General features: G+C 38.9%; 3 protein-coding genes across 3 annotated transcripts; 1 reads left to right on the top strand and 2 right to left on the bottom strand.

Annotated features, from left to right (window-relative positions):
- Positions 1 to 3: 3 nt before the first annotated feature.
- On the bottom strand, positions 4 to 1,722 carry LOC140760636 (zinc finger protein CONSTANS-LIKE 16-like). The gene is made up of 2 exons (XM_073097671.1): positions 600 to 1,722; positions 4 to 502 (listed from the first exon to the last, which is right to left on the bottom strand). The coding sequence occupies exons 1-2, from the start codon at positions 1,578 to 1,580 to the stop codon at positions 245 to 247; spliced, it is 1,239 nt and encodes a 412-aa protein (XP_072953772.1). The 5' UTR covers positions 1,581 to 1,722; the 3' UTR covers positions 4 to 244.
- Positions 1,723 to 6,633: 4,911 nt separating this feature from the next.
- On the bottom strand, positions 6,634 to 8,534 carry LOC140759895 (3-ketoacyl-CoA synthase 6-like). Its single transcript, XM_073096581.1, has 2 exons — positions 7,800 to 8,534; positions 6,634 to 7,667 (listed from the first exon to the last, which is right to left on the bottom strand). The coding sequence occupies exons 1-2, from the start codon at positions 8,432 to 8,434 to the stop codon at positions 6,794 to 6,796; spliced, it is 1,509 nt and encodes a 502-aa protein (XP_072952682.1). The 5' UTR covers positions 8,435 to 8,534; the 3' UTR covers positions 6,634 to 6,793.
- Positions 8,535 to 14,439: 5,905 nt separating this feature from the next.
- LOC140760588 (uncharacterized protein At1g66480-like) lies at positions 14,440 to 16,869 on the top strand. The gene is made up of 2 exons (XM_073097607.1): positions 14,440 to 15,119; positions 16,499 to 16,869. Exons 1-2 carry the CDS (start codon positions 14,550 to 14,552, stop codon positions 16,541 to 16,543), a joined length of 615 nt encoding a protein of 204 aa, XP_072953708.1. The 5' UTR covers positions 14,440 to 14,549; the 3' UTR covers positions 16,544 to 16,869.
- Positions 16,870 to 17,680: the final 811 nt, after the last annotated feature.

The following is a 17,680-nucleotide window of genomic DNA, read 5'->3' as shown; positions in this document are numbered from 1 at the left end:
ATGTAAATGTAAAGCAACTTCACAATTACCTCCTAATTAGAGGCCGAAAGATACAAAGATAATCGATATTCTTCCCATTTAGCAAGCACTGAGAGAAGCCCCCTACCTCAGCAACCATCAGAGAAACGTTGATGGAAAAAAAAAGGTAAGGAGGGTAAAAAAGAAGAAAAAGAAAAGGATAATTCGACGAGTTTGATATGAGGAGTAATTAATTAAGCCTTTAATGGCTTAATTAATAACCTCCTCAACTGAGATAAACAGCAGCTCCAGTGTTAGCCGCAGCAGCAAATGGCGCCCTTTTAACAAATCGACCCTTCATTCTTGGCCTCTTCTCTGCATTCAATTTACGCACCTCGTAGCGTATCTTTTTCGAAAACAACCTCGTTCTTCTCTTCTCCCTGTACCTCGACACTCTCGCTTCTCTTCCTCCATCCATCCTCATTCTTGTTACTCCCACCTCCTCCCTTTGCCCTCCTCCTCCTCCTCCTCCCATCCAAATTCCCTACACCCACGTAATTAAGAAGTATCTTTGTTAGCTATAATGTTTACCAAGGAAAAGATTAATAGAAGGAAAAGGTTGGGTTTTTATAGAAATTTACCATGCAATCGGACCAGAAAGAGTCGAGCCTGAGCTGCGGCCGCTCGCCGTCAGTCCACGGCGAGCTTTCCCACGTCGCGAGGATCGCCTCGTAGTCCAAATTTAGTATAAATCTCTGCTCCGAATCTGATGCCGCGGTGATCTTTTGCTCCTCCTCGCCTTCCTCCACGACTATCCGCGAGCCGCACTCGAAGTCTATGTCCAGCATCTCGCCGGCCGCGCCGGCTCCGAATCCGGCCGAGTCCATGAGCCCGAGGGTCTGCATGCAGAACGAGTCCTCCTGAGTGCTGACGTCATCGAGCCCGTGCCCGAGTAGCGTCTCCATGTTATCGGCGAACTCCTTCAGCTCAGCGTCGGACGGGCCGAATCCAGCGAGGCCGCCGGGGTCGCTGCTTGTGGTGATGGTGGTGTTGGAACCGGAGGTGAAGTGCGACGGCGAGAGGACGGCCGGCTTCGACTCCTCGGCCTCGCTACCTTTCGAGCAATTCGAGTCTTGGAGCGACGGCGGTGGCGAGCAGAACTCGGCCAAGGCGGGAACAAACACCGGGACGCGGTAGAGGAGCTGCCCCTCCTCCTCCTCCTCCCCCTCCTCCTCCTCCTCCTCCTCCTCCTCCTCCTCCTCCTCCTCGTTGGTCTCGTCGGACTCCGTCAGCTCCGGCACGACCATCCGCCGCATAGACTTGAGGTGGTGGTGCGCGCGCGGCGTCCTCGCCTTGCGCTTGAACCACGCCGGGACCAACTCCTCCGGCTTAGCAACTGAAAGGGACGGGGGAGCCGGCGAGGCCAATCGAAGACGAAGGCGCTCATGGCGGCGTGCGAGGGGGTTGGCGGAGTGGACGGAGGCGTCGCAATTCTGGCAAAGAAAGGCGTCGTCCGCGGCACAGTACCACCTCGCCCGGCGGCGGAGGCAACCGTCGCAAGCTCGCGCGGTCTTCCCGCCCACCGCTGCCGCCGCAGACTTCTCCTTCTCTACGTTGCTCATGGTATACAACAATATACAATAATTCTAATTAAGAAGCAAAGAGTAGGAAAACCAATGCGGAGAAATATCGTGAATTGATTTTATATGTATAGAAAGGAGAGGAGAGATGCGTGGTGACCCACAGATTGCGCTTTTGAGATGGTGGGCGTCGAGAAGGGGACCCTTGCACTTTTATTCTGCCAGGGAAGCTAGTACAGTACCGCTCGGACCCACCCATTGGCCTTATCTGGAACCCCATTGGCTGCGCCCAGGAAGGCCATCCGTTCCTCTCGACTCCCATTGGCTGCTCTTACCTCGCTTCAGATTTCTCGCGGGACCCACCGAAGACGGCGACGGATCGAGACCTCTCTCCCGTCTCCAATCCGGCGAATGGTGGCTTCGTAGCCTCTTCGCCACGGCGTCCCCCTCAATAATTCCCCCCGCGAGACGCGTCTCCTCTTGGCAGCTCCTGATTCGCTGGCTGCAGGAAACTCCTGCGTTCCGGTATGCAGGGCGATCCAATCCGAGGTCCCCCCCCATCTTTCTCCGCTATCCCGATCACGTAATTTTCAGTCGAAATTTATTCGACTACAAAAAGTTATATTATTATGGGCATATGGGTTTGAATTCTTACAGTGAGGAAAAGAAAAAAGAAAAAAGAAAAAAAAGAGTGAGATGCTGGAACTTGGTGGGGATTTTATTGACTTGTAGTATATTATTGTTATTATTGGGTGTAGACTTTGGAGGTTTCTCTAGGTCAGCATGGTTTAAATGAGATAGAGGAAGGTTGATGGATAGATGTATGACCTGGCAAACGGATCTTATCTTAATAGGATAATGCTTTAAATATTTATGTGTCTTTTTTTTTTTAATAATTTTAATTCCGCTGTTCTTTGTTTATTACTGTAGGCGATTCCAAGGTTGTGGGATGCATACGTACGTGTTTCCTTCGCAGTCAAATAAATTGTTTTCTTTTACATTTATAAGTTGACACGATATATATATATAATAACGATATAGTAATAAGAAGAAGTCACGTAATGGTAACAAATTTCTGCTGTACTTAAACATTAACACGTGAATTTGGCATTTCTGTTGTCGAGATCTTTCTGGTCCAAAGTAATATTTAAAAGATATTTTACAGCAACCAACCATTAAAAAGAAGAAGAAATAATAATACTTTTAATGAGCTCTTTGGTTCCTTTTTAAAGTGCTATAATTTCCATTAATTTGTATATGGTTAATGGAATTAAGTATTAATTGATAAACAAGTACTGGAAGGACTTTCTTTTTGTCTTAAGAAGTTTCATAAATCAACGTCGTGCCCCATCCTGCGGTCCAAACAAGGCAGGTGGGTTCTTGCTCTTAGTCCTCTCATTTCTACGTCCAGGAGATCGACTTCCTTTGTTGGTATTTTTTTGCATGTCGTTTGCATATGATGGGCTCGTTTTTGTAGTGTAAAAGCCTCTTGTCCTGGCTTGGTGGTCTTGCAGATCATTTGCAATAGTATGTCAATTGTCTTTATCCCATTGTGGCTGGGTTCTTCTTCTTATGTGTAAAAGATTAAGTTTGTGCCAAACGAGTGGTTAAATTAATGGTTACTTAGTCATTCATGTCCACAAATTGATATCGATCTTGTTTTCGATACTTCTTGGTTGATTTGGTTCATCAGGTGGGTTCAAAAGCAGTGCCAGAAACTCTGATTAGGGGTAGAGAAACAAATCCAGATGTTCTTACATAGCTAAGCCCACGAGTGGGTTGATGATCTGATGTATAATTACACAGATCTCTTTTTCACTTTCTGACAGTATTAATAGAAAACGTTATCAGAAGGGGTTGTACAAGATTAAGTGATATTATTATTTTTTTTAATGAGAAAATGTAAAAGATAACTAAGGAATTGTCATTCGAAATATAATTACCCGATAATATAATTACTCTCTTTTTTCTCTCTCTCTCTCTCTCTTTTATATATATATATATATCATATAAGTTATCAGAAGGGGTTGTACATGATTAAGTTGTCCCAATATGATACGTCTTATGCAAGGGATCTCCGACAAAAGTATCCTGGAGTAGTTAATGATTAGCATGTGATCTTATCCTCCCATCCTTTCCAACACTTGCAGATCTAGTGCTTGATTGTCTCACTAGATCTGCAATTCGAATTAGTGATAAGTAATGTTATAATATACAACAAGAGGTGTTGATATTAATCAGGGCGGTGGCATCGGGTCGGATTATTATAGATTTCTACCACCCGATCCGTTGTTTGGGGGCAGCTCATCGAAAGGATGGGAGCTGCATGTATGATGTGAACCGTGAACTCTATATTATTTAATTTCACTAATATCTCAATTCCGGGTCTAATCGTGTATAAAGATTTGATTCATATTCATTTAAATAAATTATGTAATTGTAATATTCTTATCCGATCTATTTATTTTCCGATCAGGATTTGTGGATAGGTTTTAAATTTCTCATAAATAATTAAGTACATTACAATATTAAAAATATAATAATCTTATTATAAAGTAACAGGTGACAATTTTTGACACTCCACTATAATAATTTAGTAGCATAAATTAGAGCATAAAATTTTAATTATCTCACTACAGATGACACAGGCATAATATAATTAAGCAAACATAATATAAGTAAGTAGGTTATTTTTTGAGAGACTCAAAATTATTCATATTATTTAAGAATTATAATAACTGAAGGTTTCTTATTTACATAATTACTGTCAACCAACTTTAAAAAAAAGAAACCTTAAACATCCATCAGATCAACAATAGATGTGTAGTTAGGATCCGATAATACTTGACCGAATCCAATCCGTTTATTAAATGGATTGAAATATTAAGATTTGAATCCAAATTAATTGGATTCAAAAGCACATTCGGCAATGGATAATTTGTATTCAATTACACATGTATCTAAACTTAACACAAATAAACATACATATAAATATAATATTATTTAATAAAGAGATAATTTCTTTTTCACCCTCCCGAACTATCACTATTTTTCAATAATAATACAATGGCATATTTTTAAATAAATAATAACTTCTTAAACTATTAAAAATATCTCAAATCATCCCTTCCATTAGATTCTGTTATTTATTTTCATCTATAAGTTGTTATGTGATAAAAATATAACATATTTATTTCTCATATAGCAACTCAAGAAAGGATTTATATTGACAAAAATTAAGAGATAATTTGGTCATTTCTCTGATTCCGTCTAGAGGGGTATTTTTGATATTTCAAAGACATTATGTACTAAAAAATAGTTAATACGATCATTGTGAAAAATATTGATATTTTGGGAGTGAAAAAGAACTCTCTTCAATTATATAGTCAATGGAAGTAAGCAACAAAGGAAATAAATATGAAATTATTATTGTATATATATAATAAGTATCTTATATTAATATTACGCATAGTATTTAAAATAGTTAAACAGTATCATCAACAATATTGTTAAGAAATACTATTAGAGTTTAAATATCGGCAATTATATGTAGGAAATTTAAAATATAAAATCACTTGTATTCTAATATTTGGTGAAATTAAGATAGATACATTCTTCTAATAATTATTTATTTAGTAAACGTTACTGAAAGTAAAAATATTTCAATATTTTAAATTTCATATTCTTAATTAATATATTCTAGAGTATAATAAAATTAAAGAATTATAATTTTAGATTATATAATCTTGACTCATTTTTGTCATCAGACCAAAGTCGGTGCTAATGGGTCTTTTAACCCTATGGTCCAAGAAGATGAAATGGGGTATATCATAGGCAACATTAATGGCTCTCCAATGTATGCAGGTGCTATTTGGATTGACTGTGGAAGCCTGCTTGGATCGAAAGCTACAAGCGAACTACAAGCTTTGAGGGCAGCTAACAGGATGAGACTTCAGCATTCTATTTTGAAATTAGACTCTAAAGTATTGGTAGAGTTATTAATCCATGCACGGCGGAGAGATTTTCCTTTTGTATCTATAGTAATGTCATAGACTTTTTAAAACTTTTGTTAATACTCAAGTCGAGTATATATAGCTAATATGAATGCCAATTGAGTAACAAATATGGACATGGTCACTAGACCTTTAGAGTGAGGGGTGCTGAATTTCGTATAGTTTGATAAATCAATGGCTTATTTAACATTACCAATTCAAGAAACGATATCTTAGAGTATCTCCAATCGAGTTCCAAAACTCTAAATTTGGAGTTCGATGGAGCTCCAATCGGGTTCTAAACGAGACTCCAAATTTAGAGCTCCGCCCCATCTAAAAATTTAAAGTCCAACTCTAATACTATCTAAATTTTGGAAATGCCACTTTTGCCCTATAAAAACTTAATCCAAAAATTTAAATTCCGTATGTATACTTTATTAGATAATCTAATTAATTAAACTGAATATATAATTAATTTTATCAATTAATTTTTAATAAAAGTAATACCATTAAAATGATCTCATCGAGATCTTTAAAATAAGTCTAATATTAAATTATTTAAGTTATTTTAAATATTTTAAATTTATTTCATGTAATATTATTTTGATGTTTCTAATTAAAATAATAATAATTTAAAATTATTTTTGAAACTATTGAATATTAGTCTTATTATAAAGATAAAGTTTTCTATCCATATATTTTTTTATTAACAAATAATATTATTAAAAAATTTTGTTAAATAATTTAAAAAAAAAAAATATATATATATATATATATATATATATATATATATATACTAATTAAATATAAATATAGAGCCCCCGATACATTAAATTGTACTGGGCACTTGGCTCTCCCTGAGGGATGCTAACAACAAGAAGTAGAGTCACGATTAAGACAGAGCAAGGAAGACATAGTGCGAAACAACGAAGCTAGCTGGCAAGTATTGTCCCGAATTTATTGGAGCATTTAAGTACCAATCTAGGACGGTCAGAGAAGCATTAATACTTCGTACTACCGTCATTAATCCCCCATCTACTCTGATCGAGTAAAAAAATAAAAATAAAAATAGAAATAGAAATAAAAAATATCATAAAAACAAATACCTTCCAATTAATCCGACAGCTACTTAACAACCAATAAGATGGACGAAACAAGAATGTCATGCATGGTTCTAAGTGACATCTAATAATAAATAGGGGCTATACGCAAATAGAACAAAGACGGTAGTTTGCTCATACATAGGCTAAATTTATTTATTACTCAGAAGAGCTTGACGACATCTGGGATATGAACTGGATACCTATCGATGCAATCCGACCACGGCCCTTGCACTGGAGTTGGAATAGTTCTCAAACACTTCCAAACCGCACTGTTGCATTTGAATCCACTCCCGAACCCAATCATCCAAACACGATCGCCCTTTCGCATCCTCCCCTTGGATTCGATGTAATTGAGCTCGTACCAGAGGGAGCTGCTCGACGTATTGCCGAAGCGATGCAGCGCCATGCGCGACGCCTCAACGTGCTCGTCGGAAAGTTGTAGGTTTTTCTGCAGCTCGTCGATCACGGCTCGCCCACCAGCGTGTATGCAGAAGTGTTCGAACGCCAGCCTAAAATCTGGGATATATGGCTTCCATCGAAAGTTGAAGACTTTACGTGCGATTAGGGATAGGAGGAAGAGGAGTTGCTCCGAGGCGGGGAGGACGAGCGGGCCGACGGTGGTGATGTTGGATTTTAGGGCGTCGCCGGCGATCGCCATGAGGTCTTTCGAGAGGTTGATGCCGGTGTTTTCCTCGTCGTCTTCCTCCTGGTAGACGCAGCGGAAGGCGGCATCGGCGGCCCCCTTGTGGGTGCGGACGACGTGGGCGAGGCGGTACTTGGCGCGGGCGCGCTCGCGGCGGCGGTTGGTGAGTAGGATGGCTGCGGCGCCCATGCGGAAGAGGCAGTTGGGGAGGAGCATAGCGCGCTCCTTTCCGATGTAGTAGTTTGGGGTGATGATCTCGGTGGAGACGACGAGGGCGTAGGCGTCCGGGTGGGCCTGGAGGAGGTCGCGCGCGAGGTCGATGGAGATCAACCCGGCGCTGCAACCCATACCCGAGAGGTTGAAGCTCCGGATGTTGCTCCGGAGATCGTATCTGCATGAAGTCAATTCAAACATTCATTAACAATATATAGCCTCGTTATAACCTCTCTTTTTTATTTTATTTTTAACGATTAATTATACCTATACTCTCTAATTTATTATATAACTCTTAGAGCGTACGTACCTGTTAACTATCATCGCAGACAACGATGGGGTCGGGGAGAACAAGCTGCAGTTGACGACTAACAGATCTATCTGCTTCGGGCTAATGCCGGTCTTAGCGAGAAGCTGGTCGATGGCGGAGAAGATGACGAGCTCCGCTTCAGCACGAGACGCCTGCATGCTACGTTGAGGCGGCAGGCAGTGGCTCGCCGGAGGAAGACACGTCTCCTCTCCTAGGCCGGACCGCTCCAAGATCCGGACCTGGAACTTGACGGTCTTCTCGTCGAAGAAAGGAACGAGCTTAGCGTGCTCGAAGAACGTGGAGAAGGGAACTCGGTAGTGGGCCGGGGGCCGGAAGCACGCGTAGTCGACTAAGTAGACGGGGCGAGGACGCGAGATGAGGTAAACGGTGCCGACTATTATAACAAAAAACACACCACACAAGACGTGGACGGGGTTAAACTCGTTGACGTGCTTCCACGCGGCGAAGATCTCGTCCGGCCCGAGTTGGGCAAACCGGAGAAGGACGGTAGGCATGAGGGGTACGAGGAGTAAGGTGAAGAAATGGTTTACTAAGTACTGGTAACCTCGCTTGACATACTTCATGAGCTTGACTGAGCTCGAGAGGTGCCTCGGCAATGGATGATCAGTAGGCATCTTCTAGATTAATAGGAGGTTTTGTGTAGAGGAGGAGGAGGAGGAGGAGGAGGAGGAGATGGATGATGGAGGAAGTAGCGAGGTGGGAGGAATAATTTTTTTGGCGAGGGATTTAATAAAAGGAAGGGTGGTGGATCGAAGTGGGGCTAGGGAGCATTAAAGTTGGAGCATATGGGGGATGTTTAAATGGTTCGTCTGTCATCAATTAAAAGCACCAAATGGGTGTGTTCGATCTCTAGAGATGGGCATTCATGCATCACTCACTTTCTTCGTCAATGCTGCTTCTGTTACTGACACTGCTACGTCTCTGCGAAGGATTAAATGACCCACTAATGTTTGGGCACTTGGCTTCCTTCGTTTCTGAGTTAGTCAATGGTTGGTTCTCCTACGCCACCTCACATTTATCTATTTTACTGTATTTTACTATTCCAACCCTGTTTTAAAACTTATTGTAATCCCATCCATATTTTTTTTCTTATAATTTTTATTTAACACCCTCAATTAATTTAAATATTACAAGCAAAAAAATACTCTAATATAATATATAAAATAATTTATAAATACCTAAATTACTCATGCCTTATTTAGATGATAGACAGAAAGGAAGAAAAAGAATAGTGAGGGTATTTTAATAATTTAGTCAATATTAGTAAGTCAAAATAACATCAGGGTGATAAATGAGAATTACAGAGAAAATAAGGAGTCGAGTTACAAAATCGTCAAAGACGAAGTGTGAATCACAAAATAAGTAAAACATATGGTGTAATTTATAAAATACCATAATTTAAAACTAAAATTAATTTAAATTAAAATTTAAGAAATAATTAATTAAATTTAAATCATCTAGTATTAAGTGATATCTCCTATAATAAAACTCTAACCATATATATCACAATCATATACAAGAGAAAAATTAACTTAAAAAAAATTTGTGTGAAAGTTAGGTATATGTAATTTAATATTTTTAACTAATATAATTTGTTTTTAGTAATGTGGTGTTGAAATAGGTGCCGAAAAATTAAGAGGGTATAAAAACTAATTATTATAGCCGTTAAATTATAATAATAAAATTTAAAAGAGTATTGAAATATTTGCGTACATACAAGGTCATGTTAGCCATCCAGAACAAATTAAAGGAACTTTTTCTAATGTTCTTTTTGGGATTGAGATGGGTGAGGCTGGGATACAAATGCATCGGTTCCGGGACATGCCCAATTAATTCTTGGTACGTAGCGGTGGGTTGTGTTGGGGCGTTTGAATCGAGTCATATTCAGGGGTACCCAGGATTTATTATTAGCTGGGCCAAATTTGAATATAATATTATTTTGTAGTATTTTAACTTAAGAATATGTAGTGCATTCATACATTTTGTGAGTTGTTTTCGAAATTATAGTTCTTTTATGTGTTTAAAGAGCACAATATTTGATAACTTGGGAGGATCTCCAAATCAAGGGGGGTGGCCGTGGCACCACTCTTATTATTATGAGGTTCTGCCCATGATAATGTTATGTGAATTTAGTTGGTATTTATTTGGTAGGAAGATTGACAATCTTTTTTAAATGACTAATTTTAAAAAGAACTAAAATACTTAACATTTTAATATTATTTCTTTAATATGTGCATTTAGAGCGCTCAACTAGCACGAAATTGGACTAGGCTTAGCTTGATGTTACGAATCGGCCTAACTCGATCTGCAACGGTTCCGAAATTTAGATCCTAGCTTGATAATCCTTTAATGGCTAGATGGATGCTGCGGTTAGTTCTTGGTGTGAAGGGGGAGAAGTTGTTATGGAAGAGGGAGGATAGAGGTTGGAAGAAGCCGATCAAATACTTGGACGGTGGAAGAAGGGAGGTGGAAGAGGGTGCCAATGGCTAGAGTCAAGAGAGAAGAAGATGAGGCTAAAGCCAATTCCAATCTAGATAATAATCTCTCAATCAGGGTTTCCTCCACATATATATAGAGGCTCATCTAAAGGACTCCATAAGTAACACAAAAACACCCTAAACAACTTCGTCGCGATGTGTTCGAACGCGCCAATTCCGTTCTCAGTCGATGCGAACGTGATGCAGGCGTTCGAACGGCTCCGTTCGAATACGGTCTTTTGCGTTCGAATGCACCTTGGCAAAAAATAGATTTTATTAATTATACTAACTAGATAAATAGATTCATTCTCATGAACCCAATGTCCCGCGTGAAGCCAATATGAATCGAATCGTATCACTTGACCCCCCAACTTGAGCTTATTTGGCAGGGATAACATAGCTCGACCTAAGACCTAAATCTCGCAACTCAATCTAATGTTGCTTGACCCACGGCTCCCCCTTGTTCTTTTCTTTTTCCCTTTTATTTTAGCTATTTATCTAATCTTTCTCTTTTACGTTGATCTTCCTTTGCCGTTAGTCCCGTTTTACCTCCTCACCTTAAACGTCGACACAACATGCTTTTCTTAGAACTTCAACTTCTCCCTCCTTATTTTAGCCATTGATCTCCATAGAGGTTATCATATGCATATGATTGATATAGACTGTTCGCCAACTCTATAACCTTTGCATGCGACCGGGCCAGGCAGGGCATCTACTCTCCTTGTAATTGGTCTTTGTATACACGATTTCAATTACTTCTTAACAAGTCCTCCCATTGAGTTCGTCGATTCCATAGAGGCCCATTACTACTTTGTAAGTCCCACAGTCATCTAATTGTATCATATTTTCACTTGTATTATTATTTGTCTCCCAAGTCTCTATTTGAAAAGAAAACAAAAATCTCCTAATCTCTTTCAACAGTGTTCAAAATTAAACCATAACAAATGGGCCAGTAACCGATAAAATATGAACTCACAAGATCCCCTCTTTCGCAACCATATCGAGCTTTCGAGCCCACCATCGAAGACAAGTAGCATAAACTAACAAGCATTTGAAAGAGAAAAGAGAAGGTCACGAGAGAAATAATTAATATAAACTAACAACCATTCTCCCACATTTCTTTATACCAACTCGTTGCTCGCAATATTCGTCAATCCATTGACTGCTGACAGGAGGCGTTCACACGTACTCCTTATGACTTCAAAAGGTTGGTGGAACTACAGATAAAAATGTCTACTGTCGTTGAAAGCAATGCCAGTTGCAGCCTTCCAGACTTGTTTAAACTTTCTAACGCCAAAATATTGATCATTAGTACTTAAGCAGGTTGGTGAGGAGGACTTATATACCCCAAAACCTTTTTCACAACTACTGATACTCTTTTCATATTTAGTCTGCATCCTTATAGATATGATCATTCAAAGATCTTCGTAGGAAATTAGGAGAGTTTTTTTCAGCGCATGCAGTTGAAACTTTTTGTGGACCGACAAATAAATGACTGAATACTTGAGTACGTATATATTATGGAGGATTGCAACTTCTCTTATATAATTTGTGGATGCGTTTATATACATTGGCGAATCCCATTTGGTCTCCTAAGCTTCTTTTCCATCTCTCTTGCCTAGCTACCTGGAATGCCTGCCGAAGCGAGTGGCAAATCGCAGTCTATATAGTAGGTGAGCATTGCCTGTCGGAATTTCAAACAGTGGACTAAGTGGGACTGCCAGAAATTCTTGAGAAACTTTAATGGCGACAATTAAGCCAAATTAATCTCCTGGTCATATATCCTCGTTATTAAGAGTGGATAATTAAGTGGCTCGTATCCGTTGATTAATCTTGTAATCTATTTATCAGCCTGCTAGATTCCATATATGTTTTTGACCTTCCATCTGGGGGTGATGATTCTTGAGACGGCCGTGGAAACTAAACAATTAGTTGTGTCATTTTCTCCGTCGATCACGGGAAAAAGGAGCTCTCGCGTTTTAAGGAATTTTGTCTCCTCCTCGAGACATGGCAGTGGTTGAATCTAATCGCCGTTCACTAATTAATTAGGCTTCTGTCCAATCTAATCGACCTTTGGGTTTTCTCATTTTTAGATGTTTCTTGTGTTATATTCCATAACCTTTGTGTGACGACAAGATTTATAAGCCACATATATACATATACATATATATTATAATTTTATTGATTAGATTATTGACACGGACTTAACCATTATCTATACTCTTGCAGATATTTTTTTTATGCCATCTATTCAAGATTAAACTTTAGGGATACATTTAAACTCTACTTTTGGATTAAGAAAGTAGTATGTGATCACATAAAATAAAAGTGAGATATTAATGTAAAATGCACAAGGGTTCAAAAACATATGTAATTATGAGATCCACATTAATTAATTGTGATGTTTGGATTGGAGATCTAGTTATATATGCATACATATATATATGTAATCGTCTTATATGAGCCTAAGACGTGGATCCAAATGTACAATATTAGGTACAACTCAATAATGGAGAGACTATGAGAGGGAGTGGATTAAATAATGTTTACAATAATAGGGCCCAAATCCACTGTAGCTTAGTCGCTCTTATTCGGTACAAAGATTCTATACGATTCAGTGTCATGGGGATGTAATTAGGCCAAATTCGTAATGCATGCATGATTACAAGCAGACATGGGGATGTGCTTATTAAATTGTATTACGTTGGATAGGACAATAATCTCGGTAGATATATGGCACATCAAGTGCATACCGACATACAAATTAAGAAAAATTTGTTTTCTTTGGCACAATAATTCTCCAATCTATAGATGAGATATGACTCAGTTGATTAGAAGAGATCTTATAATACGAGGCCACCTGAGTTTCAATCAAAACTACATTGATATTTAGTAAAATAACATTAATATTTTTTTTTATTTATAATTAAAATTATATATCTAACTTATAATTAGCTTATAAACTTATAATCTAATCACATAATTAACTCATATCCAACTCGATTTTAAAATACTTTTTTCCAATATGAGGATTGAGTCAAGTTTATTTGCACAACATTAATGAGGCGGAATCATTTGTGTCATACCATTTCAAACTTCAAACAAACTTGTAATAAAAAAAAGGCAAGCAAATTGTTTACGTGGGTTAATCTTATCCAATCTAATATAATGCAGTCATAAAAATAAAAAGAAAACCTAAAATGGACTAATATCTACCCGAATAATAATTAGTTTAGGTTTGACATCGAAATTTATGGTCGGAAATTTATCATCCTTTTTGGTTGCCGTGGGTCATAAGGTGCATGTAATGTTAAACATGGCTGTGAGAAGTTTGCATGCGTGCTAGCTTATTACTGCATAAGAAGAGATTATAACACCCTAAGATTGTATTAATTTTGTAATTAGCACTCCATCTTTTAAGTATTGGAGATAAAGATATTATTAAAGAAGGACTTTATGTTCTGAAAAAATGGAGGAGTGAAGAAATTAAAAAAAGAAGAAGACCATTTCTATATGGTTTTTAGCCTAATTACATAAACCCCCTTCTTAAATTTGACTTAAAAGTTAACTCCATATAATCTGGACCATTGGTACAACCATTATTATATTTGATGATATTAATTATATGATCAACTTTTCCCACACAATATATATGATAAAGTTACTTCTCTTGTTAAAAGAAAAATAATTTTTAGCTCCAATTATATAAAGATTAAGTACTTAAGTTAAATATATATAATAATTTTATAAAATTGAATAAAAGTAATTAATATATATATATATATATTTGATAATCAAACTAATGATCTCTAAGGCCAAGTGAAATTGAATCCAAGAAAAAAAAAGAAAAAAGTGGTATAGATGCTAAGTATGGCCATGCATGAATTGGGTTAACCTAGGGTTGGGGTAATACCAAAGTTATAGATAAAATAGAGTCGTTAGAAATTATAAAATAATTTAAAACCTAGGGGTGTCATTTCACCCAGCCGCAAATGCGGCATGATTAACGAGATAAGAACAAGCGGTGATGAGAAAGAGAGAGAGACTCTTTTATTTCTTTAATAATAATTATTTTTATTATTTTTATAGTTTCCCGTTACAAATTAAATTCCACCCTAACCTCTTCCACTCCTTTTTATTTCGCTCTCCTCCGCTTTTATCTTTCCAATTCCCACCTCCTCCTCCTCCTCCTCCTCTTCCTTGTCTACTACCACTCGAACCCAAACACAAAAAAGAAAGAGATCTCGATCTCATGGGGAATAGCATAGGAGGCAAGAAACGCACGGCCAAGGTTATGAAGATAGACGGCACGACCTTCCGTCTTAAACCACCTTCCCAAGCCTCAGACGTCCTCAAAGACAACCCCGGCTACACCCTCCTCGAGTCCGACGAGGTCAAGACGCTCGGACTCCGGGCGCAGCCGCTAGACAAAGCCGCGCCTTTGAAGCCAGGGAAGCTCTACTTCCTCGTCGAGCTCCCTCGCCTCCCGGACCATCGGGCCCCTAGGCGGGCCTGGTCCGGGACGCTCCCAGTCTCCGCCAAGGACCGCCTCGAGACGCTCATGCTCTCCAGGCGCTCCTCCTCTGACCTCTCGCTAGCTAAGTCGCCCTCGTCGCTGGCGTCGTCGATCGAGGCCACGGCCGACGGCACGACGCGGGTCAGGATGCGCCTCCCCAAGGCGCAGGTCGCCAAGCTCATGGAGGAGAGCCGCGATTCCGCCGAGGCAGCCGAGAGGATCATGGCGCTATGCGTCTCCGGCGGCGGCGGCGGCGGCGGCGGCGGCAGCAGCGGCAGCGGATCTCCCCGAACGGTAACTAAGAAGGTAGCTTTACTCTTTCCGCCCAACCTAACCACAACTGCACATGCACTTTTCCACTAGTCAAAAGAAACAATCTGGCACCAATTCCTTGCCCTAATCATTTGACCAACAGTAAAAATCATGCACCAATGCCTTGAATTCATTGCCGTAAGAGAGAATAAAGATTACTTCTCACTTCTCACCATGTGGCTTTGTCATCCATTAGTGGGACAAGGTGGTTTGGGTTTGTGTGTGAAAAAAAATTAGAGAAATAGGCAGCCAAGTCAATCTATCTTTAAGTTGAATTGGAGATCGAAGTAGAGAAAAGATGAGTTCTGGAATAACTATATTTGACTGTTTTTTATTGGGAATTCTTTGTCAAACTCCAAGCACCAGCGCATGTGCATGCCCACATGTTTGAATTACTAATAATTTGAGCTCTACTCCACTTGCAAAATCTTTCTTTTTTACTCTTCTTAGCTCATCAAATACTTTCTAAATTAATCGAGAGTCAACCCATCTAGATGCATTTAGCGTCTCTGGAGTGCCTAGTTTTATGGTAGTCTTATGATATTTATAATTGGTTAGTTACTTACGGTATCTAAGCTTCCTTGGATTTGTAATCTTCTCTCTTTTCTATGCTATATTACATCATCTGAGTTGAATTCCCAAAGCCCCTGTTTGTAGTTCTCTAACTACGTTAACATGGTATCAGAATATGGATAGATTCTGAGTTTAAATCACGCCAAGCTTATCTTTTATTTCAAAATATAAGACTTTCACCCATTTAGAGTCGTTGATGAATTAACGGTCCCCCACATCTAATTCACGTATCTATATTTCAAGATAAGATGCTTAAAAGATATTGAAAGTACACATAACCTGCATATGTTCACACTGAGGATATAGATAAGTTTCTTAAATAATTGGAGTGTGATGTTTAGTTCCAGAATAGTGAACCAGAGAACATTGATTATGAATAATCTTTATTAGTTAGTGTTTGTGCCTTAATTGTCATGCTCATTATAATTGATTTTTGATCTTTTTTTATGTACCTTATGAAAACCCCTCTGGAATTTTAGTCAAATAAAATGCATGGCTCATCTACTCGCCACATCATTTTCTTAAATCTGGCAGTTGAACTATTTATCGACAGTGTAATGATTCCATGCATCCAAATTATGTCTTTTTTAGGGATCCAACGAGTGGGAGTCAATTTAATGAATAGTGAGAAACTGTCCTTCAAACTTTTGTCTCTTTTGCTCTCTTTTTAATTCTTGGAGGATGACTGATTGTTCTTGCTTATAGAGACATGTATGTATACTTAATCGCTCAGGCTGGATAAGTCACTATCTCCTTTCCTATGCTGCATCACTAACTAATTCCTTGCTTATCGTTTACAGAAGCAAACGAGATTTGTGGCCTTGCCAGAGGAGATAATTGTATGAATGTCTTCGCGGGCGGATAAATTTTGCGACGCCGGATTGATAGGTTTCTATAGTTTTTTTTCTCCTTGATATTGTAAATGGGACATGAGAAGCTGCTCATGGCTTCCTATTCCAGAGGAAAACTATAGCTTAGCCTCTCTGTTCTCTGTAATATAGTTTCTTACTACACCCTTAATGGGGCTTTTTGATAGTGAAGGGACTTCCAAGTTAAGATAGAGTTTGATGCGTGTTAATATGTCAGTCCTGCTCTCTATCAAAGTATACGATGTTTGATGGGTGTATTCTTCTTTATTTCAAGTGAATATTTTATATTTCACTACCTTTAATTTTTCTTATTTCGATTGATGGGCGTGGAGACTAATTAATGGCTGCAACTTTTGGTGAACCAATTGCTTCCATGTTGATGCACATCTTTTGACAATTTGACTCGCAATTTCTTGTAAAAAAATTGTCATCCTTAGGACAATTTTAGGAGCAATTTGTGGCGAGAGTCGTGCAAAGACGTCTCTAATTGAATGCAATGATATTAGAAAGAGAGGCTGAGAAAACAGAGAGGAAAAAGGAATACTTTTTCATTTCACACACTTTGAGGTGGTTTTTTGGAAAACCCAATGATGAGTAATTGAATCTAAGGGGGGGTTTAGGATGTCTTTTTGATATATTTTTTTTTAAATAGATGGGTCGAATTAAAAATTAATAAAAAGATAGGGGTTAAACTATGATAAACAGATAATATAGGGTGTGAAAAGAACAAATCCTGATGAAATTACAGCTATACCCTTTTGTTTTTCTCCTATCTTGTTTTTCTTTTCCTGTTTCTGTTGATCTTTCCCGCCATGTACGTTCGCGGACAACTCCCCCCAAAGAAGCCATAACAACCTCAAAGTTCTCTTCCTCCACAACCCAACTGCACCAGTCTCCATTAATGGCCAGCCAAGAAGAAGAAGGAGCACCCAACGACCCTCCTCCTCCTCCTTCTCCTCGTCCTCCTACTCCTCCTCCTCCTCCTTCTCCTCCTCCTCCTCTTTCTCCTCCTCCTCCTCCTCCTCTTCCTTCCTACTCTACGGTACTTCCATCTCCAAATACTCCGCGCACATTTCTTTCTTGCTTAATTTCTTGACGTTATTGATCCGGAGC

The sequence above is a fragment of the Typha angustifolia genome, chromosome 5 (assembly GCF_048772165.1).
Source record: "Typha angustifolia cultivar Huaian chromosome 5, ASM4877216v1, whole genome shotgun sequence".
In the NCBI taxonomy this organism is placed as follows: domain Eukaryota; kingdom Viridiplantae; phylum Streptophyta; class Magnoliopsida; order Poales; family Typhaceae; genus Typha; species Typha angustifolia.
The sequence above is the reverse complement of the archived record's forward strand: the minus strand, read 5'-3'. Positions and strand labels throughout refer to the sequence as shown.